Here is a 24,096-nt window from a genome sequence, read left to right as displayed (position 1 = left end):
TCCTAGCATCAGCCATCAGACAACAAAAGGAAATAAAAGGCATCAGAATTGGCAGCGAAGAAGTCAAACTTTCACTTTTCACAGACGACATGATACTTTACATAGAAAACCTGACAGACTCCACCAGAAGCCTACTAGAACTGATCCAAGAATTCGGCAAAGTTGCAGGGTACAAAATCAACGTACAACAATCGGTTGCATTCTTATACACCAACAACGAAGCAAGAGAAAGAGAAATCAAGAAACTGATCCCATTCACAATTGCACAAAAAACCATAAAATACCTAGGAATAAACCTAACCAAGGATACAAAAGATCTGTATGAGGAAAACTATAGAAAACTTATGAAGGAAATTGAAGAAGACACAAAGAAATGGAAAAACATTCCATGCTCATGGATTGGGAGAATAAATATAGTTAAAATGTCATTACTACCCAAAACAATCTACACATTCAATGCAGTGCTAATCAAAATTGCACCAGCATACTTCTCAAAACTAGAACAAGCTATTCTAAAATTTGTATGGAACCACAAAAGACCCTGAAGAGCCATAGTAATATTGAAGAATAAAACCAAAATGGGAGGTATCACCATCCCAGACTTTAGCCTCTAGTACAAAGCTGTCATCATTAAGACAGCATGGTATTGGCACAAAAACAGACACACAGACCAATGGAATAGAATGGAGAACTCAGAATTGGACTCAAAAATATACAGCCAACTAATCTTTGACCTAGCAGGAAAGAGTATCCAGTGGAAAAAAGACAGCCTCTTTAACAGATGGTGCTGGGAAAACTGGACAACAACATGCAGAAGAATGAAACTAGGTCATTTTCTCACACCATACACAAAAATAAACTCAAAATGGATAAAGGACCTGAACGTGAGACAGGAAACCATCAAAACTCTAGAGGAGAAAGCAGGAAGCAACCTCCTTGACCTCCACCGCAGTAATTTGTTACTTGACACATCCCCAAAAGCAAAAGAATCAAGAGCAAAAATAAACTATTGGGACCTCATCAAGATTAAAAGCTTCTGCAAGGCAAAGGATACCATCCATAAAACTAATAGACAACCGACGGAATGAGAAAAGATAGTTCCAAATGACATATCAGATAAAGGGTTAATATCCAAAATCTACAAGGAACTCACCAAACTCCACACCCAAAAAACAAAAAACCCAGTGAAGAAATGGGCAGAAGATATGAACAGCCACTTCTCCAAAGAGAACATCCAGATGGCCAACAGACACATGAAATGATGCTCAGCATCCCTCTTTACCACACTTAGATACCACCTCACACCATCCAGAATGGCTAAAATGAGCAAATCGGAGGACTCTAGATGCTGGCAAGGATGTGGAGAAAGAGGCACCCTCCTACAGTGTTGGTGTGAATGGAAACTGGTGTAGCCCCTCTGGAAAACAGTGTCGAGGTTCCTCAAAAAATTAACAGTAGAACTCCCTTATAACCCAGCAATAGCGCTGCTAGGAATTTACCCAAAGGATATAGGAGTGCTGATGCATAGGAGCATGTGTACCCCAATGTTCATAGCAGCACTCTCAACAATAGCCAAAACATGGAAAGAGCCTAAGTGTCCATCCACGGACAAATGGATCAAGAAGATGTGGTTTATCTATACCATGGAATACTACATGGCAATGAGAAACAATGAAATCTGGCCATGTGTAGCAACTTGGATGGACCTTGAGGGTGTTATGCTGAGCGAAATAAGTCAGGCAGAGAAGGACAAATATCATATGTTTGCACGTATAGGAGGATTAGGAGGTACTTTACTGATGATTTAGGGGGAGAAGAAGGGGGGAAATGGTGGGGGAAAGGGAGAGAGGCAAACCATGAGAGACTCTTGAATGCTGACAAAAACTGAGGACTGATGGATGTGGGGGGGAGGAGGGATAGGCATGGAGGAGGACACTTGTGGGGATGAGCACTGAGTGTTATGTGGAAACTAATTTGACAATAAACTATTTGTAAAAAAATAAAATAAAATATAAAATAACAAAAAAAAGATAAAAAAAAAAGATGTGGTTTATCTATACCATGGACTACTACATGGCAATGAGAAACAATGAAATCTGGCCATGTGTAGCAACTTGGATGGACCTTGAGGGTGTTATGCTGAGCGAAATAAGTCAGGCAGAGAAGGACAAATATCATATGTTTGCACGTATAGGAGGATTAGGAGGAACTGAACAGAGGACCATGGGGGAGAAGAAGGAGGGAAATAGTCGGGGAGAGGGAGAGAGGCAAACCATGAGAGACTCTTGAATGCCAAGAACAAACTAAGGACTGATGGGGGGGGGGGGGGGGAGATGGGCATGGAGGAGGGCACTTGTGGGGATGAGCACTGGGTGTTATATGGAAACCAACTTGACAATAAACTATTTGTAAAAAAAAAAAAAAGTTAAATTGATAGAATAAACATTGGAAGAACAAAAAAATAATAAAAAATAATTCAATTTATTAAAAAATATTATTTGAGAGCCCCCGGCTGTAGAAATGCCAAGGAAGGAAAGTATGGTTATTTTTCTGTGTTCAATACAGGGAGATTATAATACACTACCTCTCTAGACATCTTCAAGAGGGTCGATTTTTTTTCCTCTTAGATTCTATTTTATATTTCCTTCATGCATCTCTTCATAGAATTATTTTTGTTTTTCTGTATTACATAAACTGTGTTCATCAGTGATAAATTAGAAAACACATAAAGCAAAAGGAAATAAAAATTATCAGTAATCTCATTACCATTGAGTAATCACTATCTCGTATATCTTCCCAGTGTCTTGTTTGTTTGTTTTCTAGCCATGTTTACCCCTATGCACACGTGCAACAAAACTGAGGTTATGTACTAACCTAACTACAATTATACTTTTTTTCCTTATTTAATACATCTTCATTTGTAAATAAATTATTTCTACAACATTTTTTTGGTGTTCATGTTCAACCTTGACAACAATATTTATTTTCTCCTTACAAGTAGTATTTATAATAGAATATTTGCAAAATATGGATGACTTCAAAAAGAAGATTAAAACTACCTATTATCCCAATATTCAGAGGACTGTTAACATATTCTCGGACATTCTGGTGCCTTTTTTTCTGTACATAACTTTTTCTAAAAGAAACATGTATTAATGTTTCTCATTAACATACTTTTTACTAGCAATACATTATGAATATTCCTTCATGTCACTACATTTTCTGCAAAAATATGATTTTCAATAATTTCAAATTATTCTACCATCTGGAACAAACCATAATGCCCTCAAATGATCCCTACAATTGGATATGCAGATTGCCTGTAATGGTTCATCACTATAAACAGCACTATATTCAACATATATAATAATGTTTTTAATGGCTGTGTGGTATTCCATTGTGTAGCTATGTCATCTTTTGTTAAATGAATCCTTTATTTTTTTAATGTTTCAGTTCTCAATATTTTGCTTAAATAAGCAATCCTGTCACTATTAGAACAAATCTTTACTCCTATCCTTATTTTTTTTTATTATTCTTGACATAATTGGTGAGCAGTTGTTTCAAGTTTAGCAGCTGGTGATGTACTTAACATTTTGTTGGATGCTCTGGGGGTACATAGAAGAAACATGAGACATGGCCCCAGTCCTTCAAGTGTTAAAATTTAGTTGCAAATATGACTAATACATGCAAAATAGTAATGAATAATTTATTTTAGTATATTATTAAATGCTAAGTTGTGTGGTTCTGATTAAGTGTTTCGATGTGTAGTTCAGGGGGTAAGAGGATATTGAGGCCCAGGATAGTCAGGCAGGACTTCAAGGAAGAAATATAGTTTGATTTGTGCTTTGAGGAGTGGGTTGAGTGAATAGTCAAAGAGAATGTGGGCCATTCTAGAGGAAAGGAATATGAAGCACAAAAGCTCAGAAATGTGTGTGTTTGATATAGTCACAGTACCATGAGAAGGCTATTTAAGTTTAAAGTCTTTTTATTGCCACTGCTGAGCCATCAATTTTAAGTAACAACTTCCAAAAAATCTGAGTAATATTTATATTAATGTTTTTTACAGTTTTGTTGAGATATAAATGACAATAACATTGTATTAGTTTAAAGTGTATAACGTAATTATTTGAAATATATATGTATTATGAAATGATTACCATAATAAGTTTAGTTAATATCCGTCACTTAACATAAGTTTTGCTTTTAATATTTACTTTTCTTATCTTCAGACATGGAAACATCTTAAATATTCCTGATTTGTGAAAATTGCTTGTGTTTTATACACTTTGCTTAATGACTATTTTTTGGTACTACTGTGTGGTTTTCAGTCATCTGCATATAATTTTGTATTGTATTTAATTTATTTCCAGCAAAAAACCCCCTTTAGATAATCTGAATCAATGTTGCTCTATTTCTTATATTGGGATTAGGATCTTTTTAAATAATATTTCAAAAATTATCTTCGCTGTTTGGTTTGGTGATGCCACTGAGGTTGGGAGAAAACACATTTATACTAAATTGCCTTTGATTTTTTTTTATAGTTTATTTATTTTTGAGACAGAGAACAGGTGGGGGAGGAGCAGAGAAAGAGGGAGACAGAATCTGAAACAGGCTCCAGGCTCTGAGCTGTAAGCAAAGAACCCGATGCGGGGCTTGAACCCATAAACTGTGTGATCATGACCTGAGCCGAGGTTGGATGCTAAATTGCTTAATTGACTGAGCCACCCAGGTGCCCCAGTAAATTGCCTTTGAAAGAACTAATGCTAATTTATGCCCCATATGCACTCGGTTTTTTGTGATGTTCATTTGTTCAGTCATGTTATACAGTGGTGTTTTCACAAGAAAGAACAAAAAAAGAGAGAGAGAAAGAGAGATAGAGAGGATCTTTTGTATGTAATTTTAAAAAATCACAAGTAACTGGCCTTCTTAAAAATGTTCATAATTATATCCACATTATAACATTAAGGCAAAGCACATTTGTCTTATTGCCTTCATAGGGAATCAGAATTAAAGGACCTATGCATCGGAATCAGGATATTCATCAAACTTCATATTCCTGGATCCCACTCTTGCCGGTATAGAGGGAGATGAGGGAATCTGCGTTTTAACATACTTATAGGGAATTCTAAACATTGAAGTTTGAGAACCATTGTTTTAGGGAAATACTGTCTTAAATCTCTCCTCCACAGCTATGCTGCAGTGACATGCAGTAAGGCTTGACAGATATCCTTGGGCATCTTTCCTCAAATTCATATTTCATCAGACCTGTTTTGTTTTTAGGAAATTACATAATAAGTTGAGATTTTTTTCCTTAATAAAACTTACTTAAAAGTTACCTAGCCCCTTTAAAAAAAGCAAAAATAAAAACAAAACTAGAGATCCTTTGTCAAGTTTTTTTTATCCCTAATTTGGCATTATTGGCTTTTATACAATAGTACTCTCTTCATTTTAAGTGTTTGGACTCAGTACCCCTTTACTCAGGTGAATTGCTTGTAGGCCCGCATTCATGAAAGACCATCATTCCTTAAGTTTTATAAAGTTAAAAAGTGAGGGAGAGAAATGATAAAATTTATACCTTTCCATTGTTCTTAAGGATGGTATAAGATGACTTATATGACTTAAGCCATTGATAATTTTATCCACTGCCTCTGTCAGTGCCTGGTGACATATTGCAATTAATTGTTATCTCATAATAGTCCCAAAACCCTGAAATAAGTTTTATTCCCACCTTATACAATGACAAAAATATGAAATACCTAGCATTTACTAAGTATAGTTATCTCATTTAATTTATGTGGAAATTTACTTCTCTAGGCTCCATTTCCCTTTTCTCCCCCTTTCCCTACCAGTTATTACTGTAACTTTTGCCTTATATTTCTTCCTCTGCTTCTTAAAGCTTGGTGGGCTTCTTTGTGAAGAAGGAGAGAGATATAGGAGCAATTAGAACTGTCGTGTTTCTGATGAGAATCCCAAAGGCTAACTGCTTTACGTACAGTTTTTCATTGGGCAAGAGAATATCCATGCACAGACGTATAAGGTGAATGTAAGATTACTGATGGGCAATGGGTAAATAATAGCTGCTTCCAACCCTCAGTTGGAAGTTTAGAACCCTCAGTTCTTATTTAGAGAGATATAAAAACATTTTCTTCCTGTAAACTTTTAGGCGTTTATTATTTTCAGTCTCAGATTTGTATTTTTTCCTTGCAGATGAATCTAATCCTCTTACCAGCTAGCTAACTTCTCTGTACTGTGAAGTAATTCTTGTGCAAATATTTCTGTAACAAACTTGTCCTTTTTAAAAACAACCAAACAGGGGCGCCTGGGTGGCTTAGTTGGTTAAGCGTCCGACTTTTGCTTAGGTCATGATCTCACGGTTCGTGGGTTCGAGCCCCGTATCGGGCTCTGTGCTGACTGCCAGCTCAGAGCCTGGAGCCTATTTCGGAGTCTGTGTCTCCCTCTCTCTCTGACCCTCCCCTGCTCACGCTGTCTCTCTCTCTCCTAGAAATAAATAAAAGTTAAAAATAACTATCAAACAAACAAAAAACCATAGAAATAAACCATTCTTAAATGTGTGTGACAATGTGCTAAAATGTAAGTGGTGAAGAAAAGGAATAGAATGAGATTTTTGTAACTTTGACAGATGTGTAGCTAGGGAAAAAAGGGATTCTCCGCAAACCATAGTGGACAAAAACATTCAGTTGGCTAATTTTCTGGCACTGATTTAGATATTTTATATGTTTTCTGTTGAATAATTAACATTGGATATTGAAGCTAATTTCTCTACTGGTTCTAAATTCAAGGATAATGTTATTGTGATGTACATATTTTTTTAGGCTGTGGGAAGAGCATTTAACAAAAGTGCCAATGAAAAGAAAAACTTTGCCCATCTTCGTAATTAGTAATTTTTGAATCCAAACTATTTTAAATGAAAGGTGTAAGAATAAGTAGTCAAAGTGTCCATATTAAAATTAAGTTTTTGAACCACTCGGATTGGTTTCTAATTAAAAAAAAAACAGTTTGAATCTGCAATTTCAGGGAAGTTCTTTTGATAATTGCTTCTTTAATGTTTAGAATTTTTAAAGCAGAGATGGTTACTGTTATTATTTGTTCATCTAAGCCTCATATGCTGTCATTCTGAGTTTGGGATTTTTCTTCAACGATATGCACGGAAACAGATGTTCTAATGGTTTTATTTTATTTTGTTTTTCTAGGAGTCAGAGAATAATAAGTTATGTTCCCTATATTCCTTCCGAAATACCTCTACCTCACCACATAAGCCTGACGAAGGGAGTCGGGACCGCGAGATAATGACCAGTGTTACTTTTGGAACCCCAGAACGCCGCAAAGGGAGCCTTGCCGATGTGGTGGACACACTGAAACAGAAGAAGCTTGAGGAAATGACTCGGACTGAACAAGAGGGTATGTGTGGACTTAACTGTTGGGCTTTATTCTTTTAAAGATTCCAGGCTGTTTAAAAAATGAGTGGGGTTTCAAGGGCCAAAGCAGTGCGTAATTGGCACTAGCTAGGAAAAAGTTATTCAGAGGTTACCATGGTGATGGCAGATTGTGATCCATTGAGAGTGTTAAGCAGATATCTCCATTTTTCTAAACTTTGTGCATTTTATTTGGTTCTTATGATAACAAATTAAGGTTTTAAACTGACTGCAAGCCTTACCCTTGAAAAAGATGTAGTATGGGAACTTTTTCAGCTGCAACTTAATTTTTCATTTTTCTCCTTTACTTCCTTTTGATGGATAGTGTTTTATTATGAAAAGAGTAACTGTTTAAAAAGAAAAAAAAACAAAAATAAAAATAAAACTAATTTATTTCTCCTTATTTTTATAAATATTACAAACTTATAAGTGTTATTCTGGAACCTTCAAATGTTGTAGAATTGAGAATTGAAGTTTCTAATATTGTGAAAGTGAAGTGCTCTAGGGGGACACATGACATCTATTGCAGCATCCCACATCTCATCTACCTTCTCTATACTCTCTCATGAGTCCACTTAGATTCACATAGGTCCTAAAAAACAGATGAAAGGGGTGCCTTGGTGGCTCAGTCAGTTAAGTATCTGACTTCAGCTCAGGTCATAATCACACGGTTTGTGGGTTCGAGCCCCGCATCGGGCCCTGTGCTGACAGCTAGCTCAGAGCCTGGAGTTTGCTTCAGATTCTGTGTCTCCCTCTTTCTCTGACCATCTCTTGCTCAGGCTGTCTCTTTCTCTCTCTCAGAAATAAATAAAAAACATTAAAAAAATTTAAAAAGACATATGAAAAAAGACTATCAAAATATTTTTAAATTGAATAAATCAAGCTTAAGTGATTGCTATGCTTATATATGTTCTTTCATCTTTATGTATAGATTTTAGACTTTGAAAGGTAGGGTAGTTAATGGTTCTTGATATTGCTAACATCATAAATTAAATTTAGACTTCTGTGACACTATCAGGAAGTGGATATATAAAGGAATTTTTAATGTAACTTAATTTTATTCCTCTAAGGACTTAAAAGTTTCAAATTAATTTTTGTGGATGTGTCCATCACATCAACACAAAAGGAAGCTTCTAAAATGTATTACATACTTCTTTAACTTATCAACCAGATTATATGGCACAAAATATAAATGCTTTTTGGTGACTCAGGATCATGATGCAGTAGACTCTGAACTCCAGTCTAACAATTATGTGACCTTGCAGAAATTCTTCAGTCTCTCTGAGCCACAAAATTTAAAATTTGGGATGGTACTAATACTTGACTTGGCAACTCAAACACTTTGAGTATTAACTATAATAATGAATATAGAAGTCTCTTATGAACAGTAAACTATATAAACTTGAGATCTTGTGATGATTATCATATTATAAATGTCAATTATTTTATCATGCTATAATGTAAAGATACCCCAGAGATAATTGGGATGATTAGGACTGTTTGGCATTATGGTTATTTCTCTGTAATTATGAAACTTTGGAGTGCTGTGTCTGCTTGATATAGGTATCTTTTTTGGTGCATGTGTGCGTGCGTGTGTGTGTGTGTGTTTGTATGTAAGTGTGTGTGTGTGTTGGTTTCTCCTTTTTCAATAACAGGTTTCAGGATGTTACTTTTTGCTTTGTTGTGAATAATTTCTAATTTAATTTTTCATTTATAAATTATGAAAATGTATGATCATGACCTCTGGACCATGTGTAAAATATAAACATATATGTCTGGGTGAGTTGCTTAGAGATTCTGGGTATTATACATGATTTTTAGTGTATGGACTTCTTGCTTCTCAGACACTTAATTTTCCCCTCTTTGGCTATGTTCTAGAATGATTGAGGCTATCAGATCAATAATGTCTGATTAAGTAAGATTGCTGGATTATTCTTAATTATGATTTACCAAAAATATGGTTTTAGTTCTATAAGAAAGTGGGCTTCAAGATAACTTAGAGAACTCTTTAATGCAAAAATAAAGAAATGGATTTGTGATGATTTGGGGGGTGGTGTGGACTTCTAGAGAATTTAAAATAATTTTTATCTTGAAAGTCATGGTTAGTTTTCTGTTCTTCCTATTTTGATACAACAGGGGCACTTGCAAGATGGGACCACTCATTTAAGAGTACTTTATCACTATGTTCCTACTATTAAAGAATATTTTTATGTGCTTTACTGAACTTTGTTTTTGGTTTGTAAACTATACACATTTTAAGCATCAGAAACCCAGGCATTTTTTAGTGTGTATTAATGTATACATTAAATATAAATATGAAGTGATGAAAGTAGGCTCATCAAACTGACACATTTTACAAATCTGAGAGGAATGCTGAGTATAATAACGTATGAAAGAAACAAAGCTCAAAATGTTTTGACAAACTGAAAATGTGAACTTAAAACTGACCCACCAAGATAAAATTTAATAGATCTTGTCAAGTCCAGAGAGTGTGACCGAAACTCCTAGCTACACAAATAATTACTGAAGGAAATTCAAGTAGCAGACACATACATTTTTTAAAAAGCTTATGAGGTTTAGGTGACAGAAAGTGCACTATGGTCAACATGATGAATATTGCCCAAAATTTGCCAATGCTGTCTCCATCAGCATTACCAGAATTACAGTATGTAGCATTCAAGAAGTGGTAGTCCCACTGAATTCCCAGCTCAATAGAATGCATATGAATTATTGTGTCAGGTTGAGAATTACCACACTTTAAGAGGGACTCAAAAGCATTGGGATATTCTCAGAGAACAGGTGACAGATGACATCATAACAGACATACAATTATATAATAAGAGGAATGGTTGAAGGAACTAGTATTATTAATCCCAGAGAAAATAGATAAAAGATGACAGGATAGTTGTCTTTAAAGATTAAAGTCATGTGGAGGAAGAATCGGGTTTATTCTATAGCTCCACAGGGATAGAATGAAGATCAGTGACAAGAAGTTGCAAGGAACCAGATTATCATTTATAACAAGATTAATTGTCTAACAGTTGTACCTGTCCATGTATGGAATAGTCATCTTTGGAAGATAATAAATTGTCCTTAGAGGCTTATGGCAATCTTAATTGACATTTTAATAGGGCTAGGGGACAGAAGATTGGTCTTTTTCTAATGCCAAGATTCTAAGAATTTTTATGAACAATATGCTTATATAATATTTTACAGTTCATCATATATATGTATGTATTTATAGCTCTAATCAAGAACTACATAGTATCATGATTATTTTCTGTAAGTTTTTTTTCTTTTTACAAGGTGCTGTATTAGAACTGAGAGATTCTTACCTACTGACTTTCTTTTTTTTCCTTTGATTCCTTTGGTAGTCTGGTGAAGCCTACAGGTTATTTTTTAGTTTAAGTAGGTAAAGCAAAATCCATGGAATTATTAGAAAATAAATTATATTAAAATATTAAATAACTTAAAATTTTGTGATATGGTAGAAAGTGCTACTTAACAAATGCATTGAACAACAAGATCTAAGGGAGGGACTGAAAATATCAAAATTTTAAAGTGGTGATTTTAAAGTAGTGATAAACATAAAAGATATTTTGATAATATTGTTAACAAGTTCAATGTGATCTAAAAATACATTATAATTCTCTTGGTTGTGGTATCACAGATACTATGAATATTTTATGGTTTGCTGCTTGCATTCATAGTTTAAGGAAGTAAAAATTTTCAATTAAAGGTTAGTGAAAAAGAATTTTTTTCCATCCAGGTTCACCGTCCAAGGCCTCCTGGATTCTGTAGAAATGGGAAAAGAGGAAGGGGTGCAAATGGAAGAGTTATTAGGAGATAGAATTGTTAGGAGTTGACATTTAAATGAGGAGACCAAGGGAGAAGAATGGTTCAAATATTGCTCAGAGTTTTTAAACTTTGTGTGAATAGGAGAGTGTTAATACAATTAATAAAAAAAAAAATAGAGTAACATGTTTTAAAGATGGGAGCCATGAAGATTTCTATTTTTTATTGTGAGTTTGATTCCTAATTTTAATTATCTGCTTGGAGCAATAGTACAGAATAGCATAACAGGATTTCTGATTCTGTAATAACTACATTTCAGGTCTTAGGAGGTATAATAGCTCCACCAATATTTGCCTGGCTTTGACCCTTTAAAGCCCCAGGTCCCTCACCTCATGTGAGATAGCTCTTATCCCATGGGACATAGAAGAGCTTTCAAAAGAGCTTACTCACCTCTCTCTCACCTCTATTTCCTGGTTTGAAGGCCATACCTCGTGAATGAAAAACCCGTGCGATTGACATAATAAGTGACCTTTTTTGAGTTATTCTTGTCCTGTAGAATGTTTTGACTCTATCAGACTAAAAACCTTTCTTCTCACTTCCCCTCCTATACCAGAATGGATCTATTAAAAGTTCATTTAGTATGGTCTATTAAAAAACAGTATCTACATTATAAAACAAAACAACTCACATAGCATTAGGAAAGTTATTCTCTTACGGGCAGATCCTTTCATCAGCCAAATAATTGTCCAGTGTTTTATCTGCCATCCCTCAAGATATGTCTTCTTCAGAGCTGTGATATGACTGGATTGCTGTAACACTGATGAACAAAGGTGTTCTGTCTAAAGTGCCTCTTCTGAAATGGAGGTTTGTGGGAAAATAGACAAGGTTTCTGTTTTATTGTAAATGTAACCTTGATATTCTGGTCATAGGTAGGTAGGAAGATAGATAGATGATAGATAGATACATGAATAGATGGATAGAACAAGTATCAGAATCTACCTTTTAAAATACTGTTGATATTGGTGGGTAGAGTATGAAGGAAGACTGCTTATAGGTTCAGGTTAAAATGCTTCCAAGATAAAAATCCTTCAGCTGTGATTAAATGATGAATTTTAGTTATCCTTGTATCACCCATCGTGTTGCCAATGTAGCTGGGCTCTAACATAAGCGACAGTTGTCAGAAAATGAATACTTTAAAAAGGACTTCTATATCTAAATACATATATTTAATCAGAGAGTCCTTTGGCTTCTGAAAATAAGTTGTCTAATGAGAATTTCATTTGAGCAGCTGCGACTGAGGAGGTCAACAGGCATTGCCTAGGAGAATATGGCCCAGCTGGTTAAATCTGGTTGTTGTCGTGATTTAAATGGTCAAGTGCTGCTTGTAATCCAGGACCGTCTGTTTGTAAAGGGAAGAGTGAGTGCTTCAGCATAATGTACAGCTGTTTTAATCTCTCTTTAATAATAGTGCTTCAGCCACTATCATGTCTTGTGTATCATACTACTAAGTATATGATCCTAGGCCGGGTAAACCGGTTTGGGTCAGGTTCTGGAGGCATGTGAGCTTGGAGAGAAAGGGATACAATGATATAAACTTCAACTCTCTGACAAAATAAAATCTTCTTTCTGACTTTCGGCTCTTTTAAAAGACCTATTCTTTAGGTAATAATTATTGTGGTAAAAAAGGAGTGATATAGCTTGTAGCTAGATAGAAACATTTGAATGAGTGAACTCTCCTTGACAGAGGCCATAAACTTAATGGAAAGTATACAGAGTCAGTACAGTTGTACAGAATATATGTTGGAGAGAAATTGAGTATTTGCCCAGTGCGATTGTGTGCCACAAGCTATCATGATGGAGAAAGTATGTGGTTTCATTTGACTGTGTATGTGGAGAAAGGGCAGGAGCATTTGAGCTTTGGATTCCTGGTGGGATAGGCTTTCCAATGGATTATGCAGCTGTTACCCCGCACAGGAATGAACACGTGTTTATGTGTATATCTTACAGATTATTATCATTATTCACATCTCTAAACAATAATTTGGATTTTTACATATATTTTTACTGAATTATTTTTAGTTAGGACATACACTGGTATGTACTGCTTATCTGATAGCTGTTGTACTAAAGGGGGAATGTGATACAGTTTCAACAAAGGGGAAACTCAGTTGCAAGTCATGTTTCTGAGTGAGCTAGATCTGTGTTTGAGCATAAATTCTATTATTTAGAGGGACCATAGAGCCTACTGATTGAGAATGTGGGCTAGACTGCCTGTGTTTGAAATTTGGTTTGGCATTTGCTAAGTGGGCACCCACCTCTCTGTGCCTCACTTTTTTCAATCAGAAATTGGACATAATCATAGTGCTACCATAGTTTCCAGATTTGGTTAGTGCAACTAAAGCATTTGGAGCATTACCAGCATATAGTAAGTGCTCAAAAAATGTAGTCAACATTACTTTCTAGGTGTATGAACTTCAACAAATGCCTTCGTCCTTTTGTGCTTCAGTTCCCTCATCTGTAAAACTAGATGAATGATACCTGCTTTGCAGGGTTGTGGGAGGATTTCACACATTAAATATATAAAATACACAGCTTCTGTAATTATAATTACTACTACTGTTGCTATTGTAATTGTTATTACTGTTATTATTGGAAAAAACATTTTCTGAGGGAAATATTGCAGGATTTATTTTTTATTTTTTATTTTTTGCCACAGACAGAATCATAGGAAATATCCCATGGTGTGAGGGGATTTAGCATTTGGCAGCAATGACATTCCTGTTTTCTGGAAGAGCAATTCAGTTTAACTCTCCTTTCAGGCTTTTTGGAAAGGCTGATACTAAAATTTCCTCACTGGAAGCCAATCTTCCTTGCTGAGAAATATGCAGATTATGATGTTGTCAGTGAGAGAGTTTGGTAGAGCCATGGATGAGGTTTTCAAATAGTACCCAGTTAAGAGCAATGTATTTTTGTTAGAGAAAAAAAATCTATTAAAAGCCCATGCTAAAAAAAAAATGTTTTAACATTCATACCATGCTAGATCATCAAAAGAATTTTTTAAGGCAGAATTTATGGATATTAGGTTTACCACTGTGTGATTGAAGGTTATATTGGTGAAGCATTTAGAATATTTGAGATCCAGACCCTTCTTTATATATCTCATTTGCGGGGGAAGTAGGAAAGGTTTTGGATTTTGTGTAAGAAACACATTAAGTATTCATTACAAATGCCCCCAGAATTATTATTTCAAATAAGTTGGAAATTTCAAGTCATTTCAGTGCTGAAGTTGCCCAACACCACTCATTCTCTAAGTGAAGAAGCAAACAGGTATTCTGAGCAATGCTGATGCAACTTCATTTTTTTTTTCTTTTTAAAACACTACATCTTTCCTCCTTATGATATTTGTGTCCTTGTTCCTGTTTTAAAGAATTTGTAACATATTCATAGCAAATATAATGTAATACCAGATATTTTAAATAAACATATTTTCTGAAAGTATTGTACAATTAGGGATTATAATGAGCTAGAACTATGGGTTTTTGAATTATGAAATAATTATGTTTGGTATGTTTAAATGTTAAGTATATTTGCTCTCTAATACTTTGGAAACTGGACATCCTCTCATATAACTTTATATAGTGTATAATCAGTCTGAATCCTGTGAGCCCCAGATGTTCTGGACAAATCTTGGTTATTTTATTGTTGTTGTATTACAACTCCTGTTTACAGTGTTGGGAATATACTAGTTGGTTGAATCATTTTCTTAACTTTATTTTGTGTGCCCCTGCCTTGAAAAGATACTTCATATTTCTTGGTCCATTTCTATTTCCATGGATTTACGCATTCTTAAAGCTCTTTCTTGAAAAATGTTAAGAACAGATGCAGACAATTGCTTTTGAATTTTTACTTGTACTTACCTGGGAAGCCAGAAGGTGCTCTCCTGGTATTTTGTAGTTTAGAATAAGGATGCAGCTTTCTGATGGTTTGATGAAATAAGCCATATTCTTATATGATTTTTGAACCTCTAGAATTTGAGTGATCATTAGCGTTTCACGTTTTTTTCCATTGAAAATTCATTAGATTGACTTCTTCACGATTTGTGCTGGGATTCTGAAAAGTAATAGAAGTGGTGGTTTTTGGATTCATATTCTTTTTCTTTTATGATATATATGTAAAATGCAAAGAAAAAATGAATATAAAAGGAAATGGTAAATTTAAATATGTATTATGTGATATTTGATATATAGATAGTATAGGACATACAAATAAAATAAATGCCTGTGAATTCATCATTCATCATCCAACTTAATATAAATTACTAACACAATTGAATGTCTGTTTTCTTTACCTGTCCAATCCCTTTGTTTTCTACCTAGATGTAACTACTGCCAAGACTTTGTGTTCATCATTTTACCTTTTGATTTAAAAGTTCTATGTGTCCCAAAATGTTGTTTAGCTTTGTTTTGGGACTTTGTAAAAATGGTACTATACTGTAACCTTCTATGTCTTGTTTTCTATACTCATAATTGTATCCTAAGCTCAATTTTGATGTGTAAAGCTCTAGTTCATTTTCATTTTCATATAATATTCCATGCCTTATTCCCTAGAATGATATTCAGGAGTATATTCTCCTCTCTACTGTCTCTGGACTTTTGGATGCTATGATTTTCTGCTAGTACAAACAATGATGCTGTGAAGATTCTTGCACCTCTCTTCTGCTGCACATGTGCATGAGTTATTCCGAGGAGTAGAGTTGCTGTTGACCAATTTTTGTATTCTTTTTCCACTCTGTTGGAAAACATTACACAAAGAAGTTGGGGCTACAGTGTTTGAGTGTGTGTATTATGACCTTGAAAGCTTTAAATTAACCGCCTATACTTTTTGGTTCCACCTTTCTTAAAACGTCTAGTACAGGTTTCTTTTTATCATTGAGCTTTTCCAAAGTTCACAAGATCCTTTGCTGGACCCTTCCCTGCAATTTTACTTTTTCTTTTTGTTGCATCTTAATAGAGTGTCTTCAACCTTTCTTTCAACTGTGAGCACAAGTGCATTGTTATTCTCTCACTGGACTATGATTACTAGATTTGTTAGGAAACACTATCTTTTCCATTTTGATCCTCTTTATTGATGTTTCCAGTTTGGTGTGATGTTTGAATTAAAGAAATTCCTGATCTGTAACCATCTCAGGTTCACAATCATTTTTTCTTCAATGCCTACTTCAAATTCAAGATTTAATTAGCAAATCTGTTGATTATTGCCACGATTCTATCTGGCCATTAATATTGAAATAGTTTTCTAGCCAGTTGACTTATTAGCTGGAAGTCTTTACCTTTTCCTTAGAATATTTGATTTGAGAATCCATTGGTATATTGACCTGGATTTGTCCTGATTCTGGTAGCACCTAATAATAATTGATTGATCTTAGGAAACATTTCTTATTTCAGAAAATATGGACATAAGTCTATCATTAAAAGCCAAATTCTAAAATTCTGTGCTGCTCTGATTTTCTTTTAGAGTTTGTATCTCAATTTCAGCACTATCAGTGATTTTCTTTTTCAAACTGTTTTCAGGCTAAGTTATCCAGATCAATCTTGTGACTCATTTTTCTTTTATTATGTTTGGAATTGTCCTTTTTTCTTCCCAGTCTCTTTTTTTCTGATGTGATAATCTTCATAAATATAGAGATAAAAAGTACCATCCGATTTTGATGTGTGAAGAGTCACTGTCCAGTGAGGTACTTATAGACAAAACCATGGATAATTGGCTCAGAAAGTGCCAATGGTTTGAGAGACTGGCAAACAGAAGGTGGTATTGATAGGATATCATGATCCAGAGAAAGGTAAAGGTCAATAATTTTGCCATTGGTCTGGGTCTTAGAGGGAATTTATAGCCATAACTATTAACCATATGAGGCTATGGTTTCATGCTGAATCACTGTGATACCTAGACCTATCATAGCTTTCTTAAGTTATGTTTTGAGGATTTAAGTATAACAGAGGAGTCATCACTGAGAGATCAACTTCCACAATGAAGTCATAATATATAGATCATGCCCTAGCATTGGGAATGCAGAAGTTAGAGGCCTGTGGACATCCTAACTGCTTTCAGATAATGAATTGAAAATGTGTAAATACAAATAGATGGTTTGAAAAAAAGTGAAGATATAATGAAAAATAACTATGAAAAATGTGACAAAGTATTGAATTATTTAAAACAAAAACCATGCAGCAGCAACAGCAGCAGAATTACTAAGCTAATATATCACTTGTGAATGAAGCCACTCTATAGTCAATGGGCAGTCTTCACAGCAGCTAACAAACTGTGTAAACTGGGATTCCACTCCACTACAGAATGCAGCTGTAATTTGTTTAACTAGAACTTTTTAGCAGATTCATGAGAAATACATCTTATCTTTAAGTTTTTGCTGCGTCATAGATGGGAGAGAAGGGGAATTTAAAAATTATCGCATAAACAATATGTTATTTTGGAGCTATCTCTCTTTGTTTTCAGGTAGAAGAGAGAAACTGGGGGAAACTACATTGTGTACCTAATGTGCAAAGTCCAAAAAATTATCCTTTGCTATTTTTCATAGTATTTAATTATATCACATATAGTTATTCAGTGTCATTTTGGAATACAGAGGACAGCAACAAATTAATGTTGTTTGCTCATAAATATTATGGGTTCAAATCTCATGTGTACAAAAGGCTTATGCATTAATTTTATTTTTTTCATTATTTTTATTTAACCATTAAGCCCACATTCTGACAATAGCAGAAAGTCTGATCTCACTTCCAGGTAAACTTCCAGCCACTTTAGAATTTAAGTTCAGTTGGTTAGAATTATGCCCCCTTTGCTTCTTCATGATGGTCGGAGGGTTTAGGCATTTTACTGACATTGGATCATTGGTTTCAGGTCAATGGTCATCAATCTCTATTAGGCTTAGAATAAAATTCATTGCTTAAGATCCAAACACTGCACTCTAGCTTTCAAGGCTCATCTTATATTATTTTACCCTTTTCTTAAGCCATTCTAGCTTTTTTGGTCTGCTTTTTGTTTTGTTTTTCCCTCAAGCATGTCTTAAGATCCTTTGTACTTGATTTTCCATGTTTCTAAAATGATTTTCCTTGAGATCCATGTATACTGTCTTCTTCTTGTCATTCAGATCTCAGCTCAATTATCACTTCTTCAAGGAAGGCTTATTTAACCTTTAAATATTATATAGATCCCAGTTACTCTTTACCATGTTATCTCCCATATCTGCTGTGCTTTTTCCTTTTGCTTTGATGTGATGATAATGTGGACATTCCTTATATTAGAGCCACTATACATCATTAGAATTTGATTCTTGAGGGTCCATTTGTAATCTTTCTCTACTGAATATTCTGATTGAGAAACTTGAAGATGTAACAATCTCATGACAAGCTTTCTTATCTAACCAGTCAGCCCTGTGTTGAAATTAAATTATTTGGTCCAATATACTTCGTGCTCAGCCATTATCCCTTCTACTCAGAATAACCTTCCATCTCTCCTCTGCTTATCTAAATTGCCCATGTATCTATTTTATAACATACTGAATCCAGATCACATCTAGTCTGCTAACTACTTTAGTCCTCATAGCTTCCTACTTCTCTAAGATTTGTGGAGCCAAAAGAAATCAAACTCATGGAAATACTGAGTAAAAAGTGGTACCAGGTTCTAGGGGGTGGGAGAAATAGAGATTGGTAAAAGTATATAAACTTTCAGTTATAAGATGAATAAGGTCTGAAGATTTAATGTATAACATGGTGGCTACCATTAATAACACTGTATTGTCTAATTGAAATTTTCTTAAATTAGTAAATCTTCGCAGAGTAGAACTTATATTTCCCCCTCCCAAATATATATGTATATCAAATCATCATGTTTATACTTTATATATCTTACAATTTTATTTGTCAATATGCCTCAATAAAGCTGGAAAAAAACAGTATCATTCTATTTATCAGTAAATTATACCTCTAATCATATCACTTGCTGTTTTTTAGAATGTGATTTTTATTGCAATCAGTATAGGTTCATATGTAGTTGTAAGAAATAATACAGAGAGATCCAGTATACACTTGGTCTGTTTTCCCCCGGTGGTAACATTTTGTAAAACTATCATACAGTATCACATCCAAGTTATTGCCAGTGATACAGTCTACTAATTTCACTCATATTTTGCCAGTTTTAATGGCACTCAGTTTTGTTTGGATGTGTATATATTAATTTCTATACAATTTTATCACCTGTAAATTACATATATAGGTTCACATGTCTACCACCACAATCAGGATAATTGAATAGTTCCAACACCACAAGGATCCCTCACTCTCTGTACCAAATCCCTTTCAACACTAGTATGTCTTCATTTCTAACTTTCATTATTTCAAAGATGTTATATAAATGGATTCACACAGTATGTGAATTTTTGCAATTAGCTTTTTTAAAGCTCAGCATAAGTCCCTGGAGATTCATCCATGTTGTTGCATATATCAATAGTTCATAATATTTTTTATTGCTGAACAGTATTCAATGGTATATATCATGTGTATGTATCACAGTTTGTTTAACCAGTTACCAGTTGAAAGGCATCAGTTCCCAACTCAGTTTCTGGCTATTACAGATAAAGGTGCTACAACATTAAGTTGTATGAACATAAGTTTTCAATTCTCTGGAATTCACACTCAGTAGTACAGTTGCTGGGTTGTTTGGTAATTGATGTTTAGTTTTATAAGAAACTGCTGATTATTTCAGATAGCTTTACCATTTTAAATTTCTACCAGTGATGATCTAGTTTACATTCCCACCAGTGATCTAGTTTCTCTGCATCTTTGCCAGAATTTGATTTTGTTATTTTTATTTTAGCCCTTCTGATGGTATGTAGTAATATGTCATTGTGGCTTTGTGTTGTATTTCTCTTATGGCTAATGATGTTGAACATCACTTTATGTGCTTGTTCACCATCTGTTTATGTATCCTCTTTGGTGAATGTCTGTCCATGTCTTTTGTATGTTTTTAAATTTCATTATTTTTTACTGTTTAGTAGGAGAGTTCTTTATTACTGTGGATACTAGTCCTATGTTGGATATGTGGTTTGCAAGTATTTTATCCCAGTCTATAGTTTGTATTTTCCATCCTTTTTACATAGGCTTTCACAGAACAAAAGTTGACACTTTTGAAGAGGTACAGTTAAGCAGTTTTTCATTTTATGGATCATGCTTTTGGTGTCAAATCTAAGAACACTTGGCCTGGTCCTATATTCTAAACATTTTTCTAAAATACTTACAGTTTTACATTTTACATTTAAGTCTGTAATCTATTTAGAGTCAAGTTTTGTATCAGGTGTGAGATTTAGGTCATATTATTATTTTTTTTTAATTTGAAAGGGGGAGGAGGGACAGAGAGAGGGAGAGAAAGGATCTTAAGCAAACCCCTTTCCCAGTACAGAGCTTGATGTGGAGCTTGATCCCATGACCATGAGATCACTACCTGAGCTGAAATCAAGAATTGGACGCTTAACCAACTGAGCTATCCAGGTGCCCCTAGGTCACATTTTTAGATACGATGTAAACTTTAGGTTTCATTTTGAGTTAGCAAGGTCATAAGATACAAGATCAATACATAAAAATCAATCACAATTTTATATATTAGCAATGGACATATGAAAACTGAAATTAAAAACACAATACCATTTAGAGTTGCTCTAAATAAAATGAAGAATTTAGGTATATACTTAAAGCATGTGCAGATTCTGATAAATGACAAAATGCTGATAAAAGAAATGAAAGAAAACCTAGATAAATGTCAACACATACCATGTCATGGGTTGGAAGACTCAACATGCTAAAGATGTCAATTCTTCCCCAAATAATATATTTTGAATGCATTTTCTATCAAAATTCCAGTAAGACTTTCATGTGGATAGACATGCTTTTTCCAAAATTTATGTAGAAAGGGCAGGTCCTAGAATATCTAAGATAATCTTGACAAAGAAGAATAAGATGTGAGGAATTACTCTACCCAATATCAAGGCCAAAAGTATAGTTACAACAGTGAAAATAATGTGGTTTGGGCAGAAAAATGGACACATTGGTCAATGGAACATAATAGAGAACACACAGAACTGCAAAAATATGCTCAACTGATTTATGACAAAGATTAAAGTGTTATTTTCTATTTTCTACTTATCAACTTTGACTCCCAAGAAGATTTTAATTTCCTTGAGGACACAGACCATACCTTTGAGTATATCTCACAATGCCTAGTATAGATCTTAGTACATAATATACGCATAATACTTAGAAATCTGTTGATTAATAAAAGGTTTCAGGAAGATGAATAATATTATTCATTAGTTCAAAGGACATAAATAGATTCAATTTTTAGGGAGTGCCTCTTTATTTAAATTAAACATACATATGCAAATTTAATTACACATATATATGCTCATTATTTCCATAAGCATTTATTAAGCTCTTTCATCTGGTAGTATAGTGGGCTTCAGGTAGGGAGAGGTAAAATTGTAGAAAGAGGAGGAGGAAGAGAATACGAATATAGAGGTGAATAAATATTGGTTTTTATTGATTCATAGTGGGGAAACATGCACACATAGAGTAATTATATAATAGAATAAGTGCTATAGTAGAAGTTGTTATAAAATACTGCGGGAGTACAAAAGAGGGCTGTCATTTTAACCAGGAGATCTAGGAAGGGTTTTATATACATTTGAGATGGATTTTGATAAATTTTAAGCTATTCATAGTGGCCAAGAGATATAATAGAATCCTGGACAGAGAGAATAGCATTGTATAGAGTTTCAATTATATAAATAAACCCATGAATTTGGTGAATTTAGAGGTTGGGCAGGAGATATGACTGAAAAAATAGATTGAAGCCATTCTAAAGAGTTTGAATTTTATCTTTTGGGTAGTAGGGACAGTCTGAGAGGTTTAAGTAAGAGGATGCATTATATAATTGGAGACATTTCTTATAAAAGAAACTTTAGTGGCATTTGGACTATCAGTTGGAAAGAGGCAAGGCCAAATGCAGGAAAATCTGCTAGTAGGCTGTTTTAATGGGCTACATATGTACTAATAAGAGTCTAAACAATTAAGGCAGTGGCAGGGGATAGAGAGGAGGAATCAGCTTTTAGATATATATTTGATGTTGCTTATCAGATGTAGAGTATGAGGTTGGGGAGAAAGACAAAGAAGATTGAAGTAACCTAGCAGAGAGATTAAGTGATGAGGCTGTTAAGATGGTGAATATAGATAGATCAGAAAGTTTAGGGTGAAGGTTTGGGTTTAGACATACTGAGTCTGAATACTCTGTGAAAGTATATACATCAAGTAGGCAGATGTAAGACTGACTATCATGGAAATTAGTAGAGAGGAGTACCCTTTGGATTCCCTGCCTTTTAAAAATAAAGTATAATTAACATACAGTGTTATATTAGTTTCAGGTGTACAATATAATGATTCAACAATTCTATACATTACTCAGTGCTCATCAAGATAAGTGTACTCTTAATCCCCTTTATCTATTTTGTCCCTCCCCCTACCACCTCCCCTCTTGCAACCACCAGTTTGTTCTTTGTATTTAAGAGTTGTTTTTTTTTTGTTTGTCTCTCTTTTTTTTTTATTTCTTAAATGCCACATATGAGTGAAATCATATGGCATTTTTCTTTCTGTGTCTTAAGTCACTTAGCGTTATATTCTCTAGGTTCATCCATTGTTGCAAATGGCAAGATCTTATTCTTTTTTGTGGCTGAGTAATATTCCATTATATATGTATATAAAATAATTATATATGTGTGTATATAAAATAAATATATGTATATATATATATATATCACTTCTTTATCCATTAATCTATGGATGGATATTTGGATAGCTTTCATATTTTTGCTATTATAAATGATGCTGCAATAAATATAGAGGTACACATATTTTTTTGAATTAGTATTTTTGTATAATTTGGGTAAATACCCAACAGTGGAATTACTGGATCAAATGGTAGTTCTATTTTTAATTTTTTGAGGAACCTCTGTTCTGTTTCCCACGGTGGCTGCACCAACTACTTTCCAACCAACGGTGCATGAAGGTTCCTTTTTCTCTACATCCTCACAACCACTTGTTATTTCTTATTATTTTTTACTTCAACCATTCCAACAGGTGTAAAGTGATATCTCATTGTAGTTTTGGTTTGCATTTTCCTGATTGTTAGTGATATTGAGCATCATTTCATGTGTTGGATGGCCACCTATATGTCCTCTTTGGAAAAATGTCTATTTAGGTCCTTTGCCCATTTTTAATCAGATTAATTGGTTTTTATGGTGTTGAGTTCTATAAGTTCTTTATATATTTTAGATATTAACCCCTTAGTGGATATATCATTTGAAAACATTTCCCATTCCATAGGTTGCCTTTCTGTTTTGTTGATGGTTTCCTTTGCTGTGCAAAATCTTTTATTTTATTTTGGTGTAGACCCAATAGCTTAATTTTGCTTTTGTTTCCCTTGTCTAATGAGGCATACCTAGAAAAATGTTTCTACAGCCAATATAAAAAAAATGAAAAGCATCATAACTGGTAAGGAAGAAGTAAAACTTTTACTATTTGCAGATGATGTGCTACTATATATAGAACCCCCAAAAACTCCATGAAAAACTATTAGAACTGATTAAGTGAATTTAGTAAAATCACAGGATACAAAATTAATTTATAGAAATCGGTTGCATGTCTATACACTAATAATGAAGTAGCAGAAAAAGAAATTAAGAAAATAACCTCCTTTACAGTGGCACCAAAAATAGTCAAATACCTAGCATTAAATTTAACCAAGGAAG

General features: G+C 34.1%; 1 protein-coding gene across 9 annotated transcripts in view; it reads left to right on the top strand.

The window, feature by feature from the left end:
* Positions 1 to 24,096, top strand: part of SOX6 (SRY-box transcription factor 6) — a 357,612-nt gene that overhangs the window by 19,223 nt on the left and 314,293 nt on the right. For all 9 annotated transcript variants that reach the window (XM_039256670.1, XM_039256668.1, XM_039256665.1 and 6 more), the window contains exon 2: positions 7,212 to 7,419. In XM_039256670.1, the coding sequence (XP_039112601.1) occupies positions 7,212 to 7,419 (208 nt within the window). The remainder of the gene's footprint in view (positions 1 to 7,211; positions 7,420 to 24,096) is intronic.

The sequence above is a fragment of the Hyaena hyaena genome, unplaced genomic scaffold (genome assembly GCF_003009895.1).
Source record: "Hyaena hyaena isolate Hyena2069 unplaced genomic scaffold, ASM300989v1 scaffold_583, whole genome shotgun sequence".
In the NCBI taxonomy this organism is placed as follows: Eukaryota; Metazoa; Chordata; class Mammalia; order Carnivora; family Hyaenidae; genus Hyaena; species Hyaena hyaena.
Note: the sequence above shows the minus strand (reverse complement) of the source record. Positions and strands in the feature narration are given on the sequence as shown.